Source organism: Cibotium barometz, chromosome 9, assembly GCF_041138505.1.
Source record: "Cibotium barometz isolate CiBa-2024 chromosome 9, ASM4113850v1, whole genome shotgun sequence".
Classification (NCBI taxonomy): Eukaryota; Viridiplantae; Streptophyta; class Polypodiopsida; order Cyatheales; family Cibotiaceae; genus Cibotium; species Cibotium barometz.
The window spans coordinates 25310517-25326047 of NC_141054.1; the positions used below are offsets into that span (position 1 = coordinate 25310517).

Genomic DNA, 15531 nt, shown 5'->3' on the forward strand with positions numbered 1-15531 from the left:
GATGAATGTTATGATTCGCAAGGCTTTTTCAAGCACTGGCTCTACCCAACACAATTGGGCAATGTCTTTCATCATTAGGTCAAGAGAATGTGAAGCACAAGGAGTCCATACAATGGCTTTGTAGTCCCTCTCCACAAACTCTCCCATCTTTGCACAATTGGAGCCATTGTCAGTTATGACTTGCACCACATGTTGAGAACCAATCTCCTCAATCGCTTGTCGTATGTGCTCGTAAATCCACTCTCCCGTAATGCTCAAACTGGGGGCCGAGGCGTCAATAACACGCATTAGCATTGTGCCCGCGCAACATGACACCAAGATATTAATCATGTGTCGTCGCCTCTACAAAAGCCAAATGAGAAATTAAAAACTTCTTTTTAAATGCACATTACACATCCCATGAGCAACTAGCATCAAGCATTAAATATTGAAGATGAAAGATGAGAGTTTAGATTAGATTATTTACCATGTCACTCCATCCATCGGAAATAATTGAGCATCCATATTGCTCCCAACACACTTTTAACCCACTTAGGTCTTGATGGTAAGCCTCACTTGGCTTGTTAAGTGTGTTGTTCTCAAGGCCTCCGAAGTAACGGGACGCAAACCCGTAGCTCCGGCCGCCGCCGCCGCCGCCGCCGCCGCCACCAATGCATTGTAGAAGTTGTGGTAGGCCTTCGCACGAGCAATGTTGAAAGGAAGATTGCATTGATAGAAAAATCTTTGCTCCGCAATTTGAGCGGCCTCTTTTAACTTTGGAGCATATTGTCCATGCAAGGAGCTTTGACCATGCACATGTTGCTCTCTACCTCTCTTCTTTGAAAAAGCATGGGAGATTTGGGAACTTGAATGCATGGGCAAAGACTCACCTACATTAGGAGATTCCGACATTCCCGGTTCATTGATTGCCGCATTCGGTGTTGTGTCACTTGCTGCACGGGATGCATTAGCAGCCACATTGGATGTATGTGCGACTTCTTCCGGTGCGGACCGTTGCTTGGCTTCATGCTCTTGCCTTGCGGTTGTCACCAACTCTTCAATTCTATCTCGTGGTAAGGGATTGCGCAAAAGGGGTCGCACCTCCCTAAACCTTTCCTCCGAGCCACCATGTGCATAAAAGAGTCCTTCATTCACACAAAAACCAAGCATGCCCACCTTGCTTTGATTCCCATGTGTAATGAGCTCGTATGCGTGTTGCGCTCCCGCACATTACATCCCCCCCCAAAGCTTGCATACGACGCACCTAGAACCCGACGATGTGCCATACTTGAAGATGTGGATGGTGTCCTCCCACACATCCCGCATGGGATCCTTCTTGTTTTTTGGAGGCATGATGCAATGGAGAAAAAATTGGGGAATTGAGGAGTTTTAGGCACAATTGTGAGAAATTAGGAAATTGGAAGATTGGGAAATTGAGAAAATTGGGGGAAATTGGAAAAATTGGGGGAAATTGGGAAAATTGGGGGAAATTGGGAAATTCTTGAGAAATTGGGGAAAATTAGGTAATTGGGGAAGAGAAGAGGAAGGAGAAGAAAGAAAAGGGAGAGAAGAGGAAGGAGAAGAAAGAAAAGGGAGAGAAGGAGAAAAAAGAGAAGAAAGAGAAGGAGGAGGAGAAAAAAGAGGAGGAGAAAAAAGAGAAGAAAGAGGAGGGAGAGAAGGAGAAAAAAGAGAAGGGGAAGAAGAAGAAGAAGAAGAAAGAGAAGGGGAAGGAGAAGAAGGAGAAGAAAGAGAAGGGGAAGAAGAAGAAGGGGAAGAAGAGGGAGAGAAGCTTGATTGCAGCCTACGTGAGCAAGAGAGAGAGAGAGAGAGACTGCCGGCGATCTGTGTACAGCAGATGAGAGGCGAGCGCCGGCGAACTGTGCGCAGGAGATGGTCGAGCAAGCGCCGACGAGAGCCGTTGCTTTTTTTTTTCCTCGTTTTTTTTCCCTAACGGGTTGCCAACGTTCAACACCAACGTTTTTTTTCCTAACGTTGCCAACGTTTTAAAACTTTTAATTTTGAGAAACCAAAAAAACAGAGGTTTCTGAAACGTTTCTTGCGTTTCGGGGTTTCTCGCTTTAGAAACATGTTTTCATGTGACTATGGTACACACTAACTTGTGTGGACCTATGCAGACAGCATCCTTGGGAGGCTCTTTGTATTTTATGCTGCTTATTGATGATTGTAGTAGATTCACATGGGTTTATTTTCTCTCACAGAAGGACCAAGCTTTTGCTCGGTTCAAGGAGTGGCATGTGATGGTGGAGAAAGAGTCTAACTTGCAGATAAAGACTCTTAGGGCTGACAAAGGAGGATAATTTTCTTCCAATGCTTTCGTGCGGTTTTGTGTGGAACATGGCATCAAGCGAGAGCTGGCCAATACAGGTTCGACGTCAGAGAATGGAGTAGTTGAGCGTAAGAACAGGACTGTAGTGGAGATGGTGAGGACGATACTGGAGCATCGTGATCTTCCTCGTCCACTTTGGGGAGAGGTTGTGGCTATAGTTGTCTATATCCTCAACCGTTCTCCGACGACTTCAGTACCGAACATGACTCCCTTTGAGGCTTATTTTGGCAGGAAACTTGATGTCTCCCATTCCGTGTGTTTGGGAGCGATGCATATGTTCACATTCCGAAGAAGCAGAGGGGAAAGCTCGACTCAAAGTCCCAAAAGCTTGTCTTTGTGGGAAATAACTCTCTTTCCAAGGGATATAGGTTGTATGATCCAGAGAGGAACGAGGTTGTCATCAGCAGGGATGTGGTTTTTGATGAGCATGTTCCGGTTTCCACTATTGATGAGCCACCACTTCTTGGAGACCCAGATGATTTTGATGATGATTCCCAGTCGATTGTTCTAGCTGGACAGCCTCAATCAGTTGAGGAGGTTGAGCCCGCAGTTGGAGATGAGCCCCTGCAGAGCAGCAAGAGGCTCTGTGTTCTGTTCGAGTACCTAGGTGGTTGGTAGACACCCTCCGGGAGTCGGGTGTTATGGAGATTCCCTCCGAATGGACCACAGAGGATGGAGCTCGAAGATCGCATAGAGTTCATGATAAAAGTCATTTAGCGGAGCTTTAACAGGTAAACTATGCTTTGATGTCTTGTATCATGCGGGACAAAGAGTCCACTTCCGTCAAGGAAGCCCTTGCACAGGATACTTGGAGGTAAGCCATGTAGGTGGAACTGGATGCCATTGAGAAGAATAACACTTGGGAGTTGGTTCCGAGGTCGTCGAAATGGTCTGTCATTGGTGTCAAGTGGGTCTTTAAGACCAAGTATATATCAAATGGGTTGGTGGACAAACACAAAGCCAGACTTGTGGCTAAGGGTTATGCTTAGCAGCCTGGCATCGACTATGAGGATACCTTTGCACCGACAACGAGGATGACCACGATTCGGACCGTTCTTACCCTTGCTTCTTCTCAGCGGTGGCACGTATTTCAGATGGATGTTAAATTTGCGTTCCTTAATGGTGACGTCCAAGAGGAGGTGTATGTTGAGCGGCCTCCAGGCTTTGAGGTTCCAGGATCAAAGGGGATGGTTTACAGGTTGCGGAAGGCCTTGTATGGTCTTAAGCAGGCTCCCAGGGCTTGGAATTAGAAGATTGATTCCTTCTTTCTACGGATTGGATTTCAGAGATCGGTTGCAGATCCCAATCTATATCTCTTTCGGGAACGTGGTATGGTCACATTGATCATCCTTTATGTGGATGACCTCATTCTCACCGGCGGTCATATGGAGCACATTGCAGTGGCGAAGGCTGCCTTGTCAAAGGAGTTTGAGATGACCGACTTAGGCCTACTCCACTTCTTCTTGGGATTGGAGATCTGGGAGACCCAGAGGGGGTTCTTTGTCTCTTAGCAGCGGTATGTTCATGAGTTGCTTGGGGCCTTTGGGATGGAGAACTGCAAGCCTATCACGTCACCGATGGACCCGAACACGAAGCTTACAGTGAATGATCCTTGTGAGCCGGTTGATGCCTCTCTCTACCGGAAGCTGGTTGGTTCATTGATCTGATTGTTGCTAAACACCAGATTGGACTTGAGTTTTCTTGTGGGGCTTTTGAGCTCATTTATGCAGACGCCGTCGAAGTCTCATTGGGACGCAGGATTGCGGGTCTTGCGGTATTTGCAAGGTACGAAGGATCTTGGACTCTTCTACACCACTGGAGGTGAAACGAAGAAACGAGTTCGACTCCAAGGTTGGAGTGACTCAGATTGGGGAGACACGAGGAGATCTACATCAGGCTATAGTTTTTTCCTCGGCTCAGGAGTAGTTTCATGGAGCAGCAAGAGGCAGCCAACTATTGCCTCGTCGTTGACAGAGGCAGAGTACCGGGCTGCTTGTGGTGCTACTTGCAAGGTTGTGTGGCTATGGAGGTTGTTGCTTGGCGAGATTGGGTTTCCACAGACGGAGCCCACAGTCATCCCCAGTGCGATAACTAGAGCTATATCGCTATTGCTCACAACCCCGTCTTCCATGCCCAGACCAAGCACATAGAGATACAATATCACTTTGTTCGTGAGAAGATCTTGGCTAGTGACATCTTGCTTCTTTATTGTTCGATGGAGGACAATGCGGCGGACCTCTCCACGAAGTCTCTACCTCAGGCTATGCTCCGGCGGCACTCCAGCTCACTGGGGTTGGTTCCACATCCAGGAGCTGAGAGGGGGTGTTAGCAGTCATCTCCTGTTTGTACACTATGTCAGGGCCTCTGTTGTGGGTGTGCCCGCTCAGTTTTGGTGTTTCCCCATTTTTCCTCACTTCCATGTATTTTTCCCATTTTTTGCTAGGTGTGGGAGGCTGTTTTCTGCCTGTCGGCTGTATCAGATGCTGGGCGATTGGACTTTGCTACCCGACCTGACCTGCAGTAGTGGCCGATTGGTTTTTCACCTAGCCGACTCTGCTTATTGCTGGTCGTGAGCATCTTTGCTGCTGTCGGCCTGTTTTGGGCTGGCCGACCAGCAGCATGGGGCCATATAAAATGGCCCCTTGCCCCCCCACACCCTCCATTCTGTATTCTGGGATTTATTGGTGTATATAGCAGAGTTACACTAGCTTCTCTCTCTCTTTCATCTGTGTATTGCTCTGTACAGCAGTTGTCTTCATTTCCGCTGTGCATTCTGATAGGCGGCGGGGGTGGGTGTGCGGCGAAGAGGAAGGCTGAGGGGGTTGAGGGCATGTGCACAAAGGTGGGCTGAGTAGGGGCGAAGGGGGAATGCAAGGCGAGGAGGCAAGAGGTGCGAGGGAATGAGAAGGGGGAGAGGTCATGCACAGGAGCACAAAAGGAGGCGGGGGGAGGGCAGTGAGGTGGGAGGCAGCGGGGAGGGGGGGCTGTTGACGGTGAAGGTAGGGGGTTGCGCATAAGGGGAGGGGGAGGGGGGGCAACGCGTAGGGCTGGAAGACGAAGGGGGGCAGGTGCAGGCGTGCGTATGGGGGGGGCTCCAACTCCGAGTAGACGTTCTACATCCATGTGCACGGTCAATCGGTCTTCTATTTCTTGGCTTGGCGTTCGCATGTGTAAGGATGGAAGCCAATGGAGAGTAGCATGTGTTTGACGTGACATTGGGGATTGAGGATTGAGCATAGTCACATGAACACATGTTTCTGGAGTGAGAAACCCTGAAACACAAGAAACGTTTCAGATTTTTTGGTTTCTCAAAAAAAAAAAAGTTTCTGAAAGTTAAAAGTTCCTATTTTTTGGAACTTTTGCAATGCAAAATTCTATAGAAAAAAATCCGAAACCTTGGCGTTTCTTAGTGGAAGGCCGAAACGTTTTGCCTGAAACTCAAAAACCCCAAAACGTTTCTGGTGACTATGGGACTTTGATTGAGGGATTGCTCCTTGGAGTTGGTTGTTACATGCACGGAAGCGTTGTTGTACTGATCCACAACCCTAAGCCTGATTGAGAACAAGATGCTGATTAAACATGATTAAGACAGAGGAGAGAGATGGTTGGTGTGAGGGTTTTCTGTATTTATATGGTACAAAAAGGTGTTTGACTCTCTTTGTCTGAACACCTTCCACTTTTGATCTCCACTTCCAAGTCTTGTTGAAGAACTGAGCATCTGTTCACTGTTGTCACCATGCCTACTATCCCTTTCCCTTAACACAACGGTGGGTCACCTGTTGGAATTGATCATGCTTGTTGCTAGGCCTTTGGAATTGATCTGAGAGCTTAATGATGTACTATTTCTGAGTACATACCCTTAGGGAATGTGCTCCTCTAGCTTTGCCCGTTGCACTAGTGCTATTCTCCCAAATCCAAGCTTGGGGGGAATGTCAAGGTCAATGGGGTAATGACATCTAGATGTGAGGGCAAAAGGATAAAAGGACCAAATGTATGAGAGATCAAAGCAAAACAACATAGCATGAAATGGGTGAGTGAGTGTATATATGATGGTGAGTGAAAATATGTACAAGAGGTCCTCTAATGTGACGAGACTCTGTGAAGAAGACCAGTGCAGAAGCAAAGATGATGTCTGAACTGAGGTGTGGTCATTGACAAAGGCTTGCGTTGATGTGAGGCAAAGGGACTCTGAGATTGGTAGTGGGCAGCGTAAGGTGAAGTGGTGTAGACTCTAGTGACAAGGGTGCTGCGGTACCTGAAGGGTGATGAAGAGCAGAGAGGGCTGCCGTCCCGAGTGGTGCAGGCTTTGGTGATGAGGGTGCTGCAATACCTGTGTGGTGATGAGGAGCAGAGGGGGCTTCCATCCCAAGTGGTGTAGTGGTGCAAGCTTTGGTGACAAGGGTGCTGCAATACCTGAGTGGTGGTGAGGAGCAGAGAGGGCTGCCGTCCCCAAGTGGTGTGATGGTGAGCAGAGAGTGGGCTGCTGTCCCAAGGTAAATTGTAGAAGAAAAACGATGATGAACTGTAGCAGAGAGTGGGCTTTTTTCCCTAGGTATGTACTTACTACTGATGATAAAACGCTAAGGTGCTGTACTGTGTAGCAGAGAGGGCTGCTGTCCCATGAACTGAAGATAAAAACGCTGAGGTGTTGTATGTAGCAGAGAGGGCTGCTGTCGCATGAGCTGAGATATAACGATGGTGTGCTGTGTAGCAGAGAGGGCTGTGGTCCCATGAACTGAAACGAAACGCTGATGTGCTGGACTGATAGGTGAGGATGATGAAGCAGATGCAGTGCAGGCGCTGTCAGCAGCAGCAGCAGATCAATTGGTACCTGATGTGATCAATGTAGTGGTACAGAATGTTGAATGAAGAGGCTATGCTATATATATGGTAGTGTGCTGTTGGTCGGCCAGGCCAGGGGCTGTCGGCCAGCAGCAAGACACAAAAAACATGAAATAAAGCCAATAAAATCCAGAAAATTCCCCTTTTTAGGGCTGGATAAATACCATTTTCACACACTAGTGGGGGAGCATGGCACTGAATTTGGGTTCTGATGGCTGATTTGATGAAAATGCCAGCTTTCTGTCTTCTTTGTGCATTTGCTTTGGCTGCATTGTTGAGTTTCTTGATCTTCATCACTGATCCTATCAACACAACACCCCACTTCTGGGGTATAAATTTGGAACAGACGCTAGTGAGTGTCAGTATCGTCCATTTGCCTCCATGTAAGCTGTAACCAGTCATTGGTGTGAACTACATCTAACTCGTGTTTGCAAACCCTAATTTATGCTCAGTCACTCCTACTGCTGCTAGTTTCTCTGCTCCAAGACAACTGAGGACTTGTACAGGGTAGCATAGGACACTTTAGGGCTTAGCCGACCTTTGTGAGCGGGACTTGGGAAGTTGGTTGAGTGACCTGGCTGTTGAGACCCAGGTCTGGTGTCATGTTAGTGGTTGTGCCAAGTGCCTTCTGCACGTGCTTTATTTGTCAGAAGATCAAATGCATATCTGATGTCATTCTTGGTGGCAACTCTAGTTTATTGGCCGTCTTGTTACTAGATGAAATTATGGTTTCATAATTCTGGTATTTTATTCAATTTATGTTCTATAATGCCACCCTTAGGCCATTTCATTACTTGAAGAAATGATGGTTTTATGATTCTGCTATTTTATTTCATTTATGTTCTATTGGCTTACACTCAGCTGGTCGTTTATGGTGTCTCAGTGCACAATTCTGGCCAGTTTTTCCAAAATAAGGGCCAAGAAAAGCCATATAATGACGTTACCAGTGGGAGTTTTTACTCCATGCATGGACCTCCTGAGTCCCGAAAAGTGGAGATTCCTAATGCTAAGGTATGTAGCAAACATCTCTCTGCCAAGTTACCATTACGAGTGTGAGGAAGACAGGACATGTACCCAGCCTCTTACCCCAACTATCTTGTATATATTACTTCATCTATTATGTAGTCTGTTGGAAAGGATGGTATTATGTAGTTGTTTAGTTGCTAAGACAACATTTGACTGCAGGTTGGCCTTGTTATAGGAAAGGGTGGGGAAACCATCAAGTATATACAACAACAATCTGGGGCGAGAATACAGATCACAAAAGATTTGGACCACAACCCGAATTTCCCTTTTCGGATGGTAGAGTTGATGGGAACACTTGAGCAGATTAATCGTGCAGAGCAACTGATTCAGGACGTAATAGCAGAGGTCAGTTCCATTTATCTGAAGGGTGGGCGTTTGTGTGTGGTGGGTGGGTTTGGGTGGTGGGCAAATACGTGGCGTGTGGATGGATGTGCGTGTGCATGTAGCCAAACATTTTGAGTGTGTACGTGTGTATGTGTGCTATTTCTATTAAGTATTCCTTTGATGCAGGCAGATGCAGCAGCCACGATTCCTAGTTATGGCACACATACTTCTGTAGGAGAGCAAATCCAGATGAGTGTTCCAACCAATAAGGTGAGAGGTTTCCCTATAAGATATCCAGCTGAGGAGCATTTACGAGAAAAACTTTGAGGACTTTGTGGAGACATTTGTGCTTACGATTTCAACAGGTTGGCCTGATTATCGGGCGGGGAGGAGAAACTATCAAAAGCTTGCAGAGTCAAACTGGAGCACGGATTCAGGTGTTTTTTGACTGCTCTTCTACATAAAAATGTGACTTTGACACGCGCGCGCGCGCACGCGCACACACACACGTATATACATACATGTATATGATGGTGTGTGGTTGACACTGATTTCTTGTCTTGTCACAGCTTATTCCTCTTCCTGGTCCTCCTGAATATCATTCAGGAGTGGCTGAGAGAGTGTTGTCTTTGGTGGGCAGTAAGCAGCAGGTTGATGCAGCCAGTGAGCTTATCAAAGAACTCATAAGCGAGGTATGTTTCAAAAGCCAGGTCAAGTTTAGTGCTTAGGGTTTAGACATGCGAATATGGCTTAGGCTGCATGCAGGCAATGTGGAATGGGTTTGGTATCAGATGGATGCGATTGTTTGTGAAGGGGTGCATTGGTGTATGGTATGAGTTGTTTGAGTTGTTCTTTCAGGCTTTTGGAACCAAGTTCTTTTGTGTAAACAGCTTTCTCCTCGACAGTTTGGCCCTAACATTCTTGTCCACCTGCAGAATCGGATTAGAGGACCCCCAACACAAGGGGGCTATAATCAAGCCTACAAACCCCCTCAAGGCCCACCACAGTGGGGTTCTCCAGGTGGACCACCCATGCAACAGCAAGGCTATGGCTATCAGCAGGGCTATCAACAGCAGGGATCTTACTATACAGGTCCACCCCAGCATTACGGAAGCTTTCCTCAGCATCCTCCTACAGGTTGGAACTATCCACCTGCTCCACCACAGCAGTTCCATCCAGTTGGCAGTTACGGCTATTATAATCAGCAGCAAGGTCAGACGGGATACAGTCAGCAGCCTCATGGTGCAGGTTATGAACAGCAAGCATCATATGTAGAACAGCCGCCTGGGGCTTCACAGGACCTGTACGGGCAGCAAGTGCCAGCAGGCCAGCCCGAGCCATATGGACAGATGGGCTCACATCAAACCTATGGGCCACCTGGTTTGCCTCCTTACGCACCACCAGGTGTTGCCTCTACAAATTACACACATGGGCCTTCACAGGAGGGTTATGGACCGCCTGGAGTAGGAGAACCAGCATATGGGCCACAAGGGTCCGGCCAACAAGCAAGCCAGCAGCAACTTGGCTCACAACAGGGGCCACCTGGAGTAGGGCAGCCAGATTATGGACACCAACAAGCTCACGATGCACGAGATCTAAGTCAGCAAGGTTATGGACAAGTGGGATCAGAAAATGAGAAGCAGAGCTCAGAGTATAGTTATGATGGGGCTAATGAGACAAGTTATGGACAGCAGGAACCTCCACATTCCTTGTATGGACAAACAGGGCCAGGTCAACATGGTTGCAGCCAGGGGAAACAGATAGCAGGCCAACTGAACTATGGGCAACCTGGAACAGGTTATTGGAATCATAGTTTAGCGCAATATAGTTACAGTGGTTATGAGGCTAATCAAACCAGTTATGGGGAGCAGGTACCTGGGCAGTCTGGATATGGACAGCCTGTATATGAGCAACATCAGGACGTACTCCCCAAGCCCTCCTATGGAGGGCAGGAACATGATCGCAGCCAGCCCAACTCCTCTCAAGAAGAGTATGAAAGGGAGGGAAACAGTCAAGAACAACTTAGGGCTTCAAATCAACCTTCTTATGGAAATAGTTACTCATACAATGGTCAATATGATTCTGGCTATAATGGTAGGGGAAATGAAGATGGAGATGGACAGGCTACAACTGCAAATGCAGCGTCAACACAGGCCTGTACTGATGAAGATCAGAAACTTCAGAGCTGATTGTGCCATGTCAAAGTATGGGCTTCCTTGTCTCCTTCAAGTCGATCTGAAAAGGTGTGCATCTTAACATTCAGTTTGTTTGCTAGCACTGGCCCGCTTGCAGGGCCCACATTTCCAGTACCTGCTTTATACAAAACCAATACAAGGGTGTACTTATCTCCTAGTCTTCACTTGTATTCTACTTTCGTAGTTTGGTTGGTTTTTCATTAGCAAATCATTTCAGGAGAGTTTTGAATTATGTTTTTCTATCTTCTAGAGGACCAGTTATATCAACTTTTGATACACTGAACTTGCCACATTGTGATCTGAAGCTGACGGCTGTAATAAATCTCCTTTCTCTTGTATTTTGTAAGGTCTTGTGGGACATGAGGAGAAAGTTAAGGGAGGAATAGAAATATAGTGACTACTGCACATGAAACTAGTTCCTGTAACAAAATATTCTAATGCTTTTTTTCTTTTCCAGATGAAGCCCAAACTCATGGTTCTAACTTCGCTGGCAAGCACAAATTTTTTTCCTCGTAAATTACATGCTACTAATTTTTTTGTTTTCAGCTTGGGTTTTGGTATGTTAAATGTTCTCTTTTTTGTAATTTGAGGTTTTTGGTGATGTTCATCATGTGTGCCAATGGGGTCTACTTAACCTCTCCCCACTTGTGACTGTTTTGAGTCTGCATGACCAACACAGCTGCTTTTCTGGATGGCTTGAAGTCTTGTAGTGTTGTGAGTTAAATGTTGGGGTCATTGCTTTTATACAGTCTGTGTCTCTGTAAACTTAGGTCAAGATTGAGAAACACTGGAAAATTTTAATGCTTAGTTTTTGTGGATTATGATGCACAAAAGATCTGTTTTACCGTGTTCCTCAGTAATTGTGAGGTTTCTTGTTGGTTTCTTTTAATATGTGTATCCAACTGGTGGTGACAGATTATAGAAAGTTCCTTCAATTCCTAGAATTGATAATATCTCTATTATACATGAATTTTATAAAATGCAATTCATTTCCGTTTTAAATTCATAGGGATATATTAACCATCTATAGTACTAAGACTGTAATTTCAAATGGATGAAAACATCACCTGTCTTTATTGGTGTATTGCATGCCTATTGATATATTAACTCACCGTCTGTGCATTGAGGTGAACAACTATGATTGGTCATTTTTCTCCTTGTGCATCACATATATCTACCTATCATAAAGAACATGCATTATAGAATGCAAACATGGTTGATGAAATAATCAATATCAAGACTTACAAAAGGTGTCTTATAAAAGTGGGATACAAGCTATACCATGAGGCAAAACAATATAGAAGGGTGAACAATTATGTGAACACTTATTGAAGAAGGGTAGTACTAGCTCATGAAGGATATGCTTAATCTAAAACCTCGAAGACGAGGCTACCCCCTAGTTATGTCAGGTCCAAGGCATAGATAAAACCTGATTGTGATAAACACTAGAAGGCTGTAAAGTAAAGTGTAAATGAACCTGCGGATGAAGTTAATGAGGGCTCTTGAAGAATTCTAGAAGAAATTGTTTGATATGTATGCACCACAAAGGAAAGTAGAAAGGGCCAGTTTTACTATTTATACTAGGACTTAGTATAGGAACTGGAGAGGGGTATGAAATGAGCATTGTGGCAGTCTAATTTAACCATGCACAGCACAACTACGCTTGGGCGACCAGGACAAAGCAACGTGCACAATAGAATGCAGAAAGGCGTAGACCAAGGCACAATTTTGAACGTAGGAAAGAGAGCAATCGAACAATATGCATGCAGAAAGCTGGTAATCATCATCTTTTAATTACTAATTATGTTAACAAAACTAACAACATGCTTGCTGTTACGTACCTAGTCAAGATTAGTGGCCTAATCTGGTACGATTACAAAAGCCTTGGGATTAGGAGACATCAGGCTAACACGGGCTGTTAAGGTTATTATTACTAAATCTATGTGTATTGGCTATTTGTTATTGTTGTATAACCCCACTTTTGATCAGAGTTGTCACCAAAACTTCGGCCACACTTGTGGCAAAGCATGGATCGGCACGACGAAGGATTGGCATGGATCTATGGGAGTTAGACCTTAGCCCCTAGCTCGGGGGTGCTTCAAAGCATAGAACCTACGGTTGGGAGGTGACCTAGCGTGCAACCCTCTTAGGGGATTTGTTCTAATCACTTGTGTTTTGTGTTTAGGAGATCCATGGGGTTACAACACTTGGTACAACCCCATGGTGTTTCATGGGGTTGTAACACTTTAGATCTGTGGGGTTATAACACTTGGTACAAGCCCACGGTGTTCCATGTTTAGTAGGTCAATGGGGTTGTACCACTTGCTACAAGCCCATCGATCTCCTAAACACGTAACATTGTGGGGTTGTACCAAGTGTTGAAACCCCACCGATCTCCTAAACACACAAAACAAGTGATTAGTATAAACCCCCTTAGAGGGGTGCATGCTAGCTCAAGGTTCTATGCTTCGAACCACCCCCAAGCTAGAGGCTAAGGTCTACTCCCACAAATCCATGCTAGTCCTTCGGCATGCCGATCTATGCTTTGCTATATGTGTAACCGGAGTCTTGGTCAAACTTTGACCAATTGAGTGAGATTATGACAACAATAACCCATGTTTTACTTATATACCCACCGTTGCTATAAATAACCAACCATTCTGTTATAAATAGCTAGTATACGGATTTATTAATAATACCCTTAGCCACATGTATTAGCCTGCTTTCTACTGATCTCAAGGCTCTTCTAAGCCTAGATTAGACCACTAATTTTTAGCACTAGGTACGTAACATACTTTCCCTCTGCAAACGTTTTGTAGCCACTATTCTTGTAACTATCTCAGGGGAACTAAAGATAGAACAACTCAAACTAGAGTTGTGAGGAACACAAAAAGCCCTCAATCCAACTCCCAAGGAATTAGATAGTCTGACATCATAGAGACTTTATTTACAGGACCATGGTACATGGAGATTAGATTATTCCACAAAATCAAATAATAAAAGAAATTAACCATAACATCATAGCATAAATCAAGAGCATGAAAGATCAAAGAACACAAGACTGGGTGCAATCTCCCCCCGAGATGTGTGGCTCCACTCCCAGACGCGATATTTAAATCAGATTCATAAATTTAGCCCTTGGAGCCATAAATAGCATAGCTTTTCCAAAATTGGGCTTTTTACAAAATTGAACCTTAGTCCAATGCTTTTAAAGCATCTCATAAAAAATAAACCTTGTCCAACATATATACAATGGGCCAAATCATACAAAATTAAATATTTAGCACACGTGCTTGGCTAGATAATCTCGTCCAATGTCCACCTTGGTCATCTCGAACTCATGATCTATACTCAACATAATCCACAATGTTAGATCACAATTACTTTGGAATCATTCATAAAAATAATTATAACAAATGGAAATCATTCACTACCATGCTTCACACATGAACCATGCATCACACATCATTAATTGGATTCATTTCCATGATAAAATATTCTGAAAAATTCACTCCCGTGATAGTCCTCCCATTTGAGAAAACAACCGTCCTCAGTTGTAATTATCAACACACGCGAGTGATCACACATATTAATTCTTCCCACATTGGATTCACTCACGCATGTGTATAATCTTCTTTTAGTACCATTGGTTGTACTGCAAAGCTTGTCACACTATCTTAAAATACTTCATGAATGATAGTATAAAATTCAAATAATACATAGAATAAGACCATTCAATTAAATACCACTGTCATGAGTCCCTTTTGTACTTCTTGAAGAAATAATTTAAAAACTCACAAATTATATCAAAATTGAAATAAAGACTTTAATTAAATGGAAAAACTAAATAACATAGCAAAATACAAGGCAAGAGAAATAGAATAACATCACCATCAAGAGTGGAAGAGTAAAGGATAGAGAATACCACACAGAAGACAAGATTGGGTGCAATCTCCCCCCTCAAGTGTGTAACTCCACTTCCACGACTTGAGTATTTAGAGAATTTTATTCATCAAAATAGCCCAAGGATCTAAGAATAGATGTGCATACAAATTGGGCTTGCTTTTCCCACTTTAGGGGTTTTGTTTTACATATTATTAACCATATGAAATCTCCTAAGGTTTGTACATATAGAAACCTTCGCCAAATATAATTGCTAATGGGCCTTGTTACATAAAATAACTTTGTGCACATTTACACATATAATAATCTTGTGCACATTTGCACATTCCATTAAGCTGAATCCTTCACAAATTAAATTAAGCATATTTTTCTAGGATTATTAAATCATCAAAAATATGATAAAATATATACTTGTAACAAAGCCTAATTTCCTTTTTATATTTACATCTCCTTTGACCTTAAGCTTTGCTACATACTTATGTAGTTTAGTATGTATAGTCAACAGCGGGTACTGTGCAATGTTCAACATTATTACCATTGTTAAACAAATATTCTTTGATTCTAGTAGCACTACCATGAAATGCATGACCACAACTTTTATACCACATATGAGATGATATTTTTCCTTGTCGTATCTCATCAACATAATCCCATTTTGCACCACGGACCATTTTAGCTGATTGATCTAGAAAACATGTGTGAAAGAATATTAGATATGAGCAATACTCTAATTGAACAAATTCAAAGAGGTCCCAACACATATGCATGTCCATGATTGTAAGAGTGCTGGGATGAAGGGTTAACAATGCACTTGAGAGATGACCTGCTAGTCTACCCATGGGCCCAAAGTCTTTCCACATTCTTACCATCACTAAAATTGAAGGTACCTTTGAAGAGGGTGATGATAAGACATGG

At 44.2% G+C, this 15531-nt stretch overlaps 1 protein-coding gene across 1 annotated transcript in view; it reads left to right on the forward strand.

Moving 5' to 3' along the window:
- Positions 1-11175, forward strand: part of LOC147635372 (uncharacterized) — a 28952-nt gene extending 17777 nt beyond the window's left edge. Inside the window, exons 3-8 of the mRNA XM_086802630.1 lie at positions 8052-8179; positions 8354-8539; positions 8705-8788; positions 8884-8955; positions 9088-9210; positions 9454-11175. Coding sequence (XP_086658756.1) covers positions 8052-8179; positions 8354-8539; positions 8705-8788; positions 8884-8955; positions 9088-9210; positions 9454-10707 — 1847 coding nt within the window. The 3' untranslated portion in view covers positions 10708-11175. The remainder of the gene's footprint in view (positions 1-8051; positions 8180-8353; positions 8540-8704; positions 8789-8883; positions 8956-9087; positions 9211-9453) is intronic.
- Positions 11176-15531: the final 4356 nt, after the last annotated feature.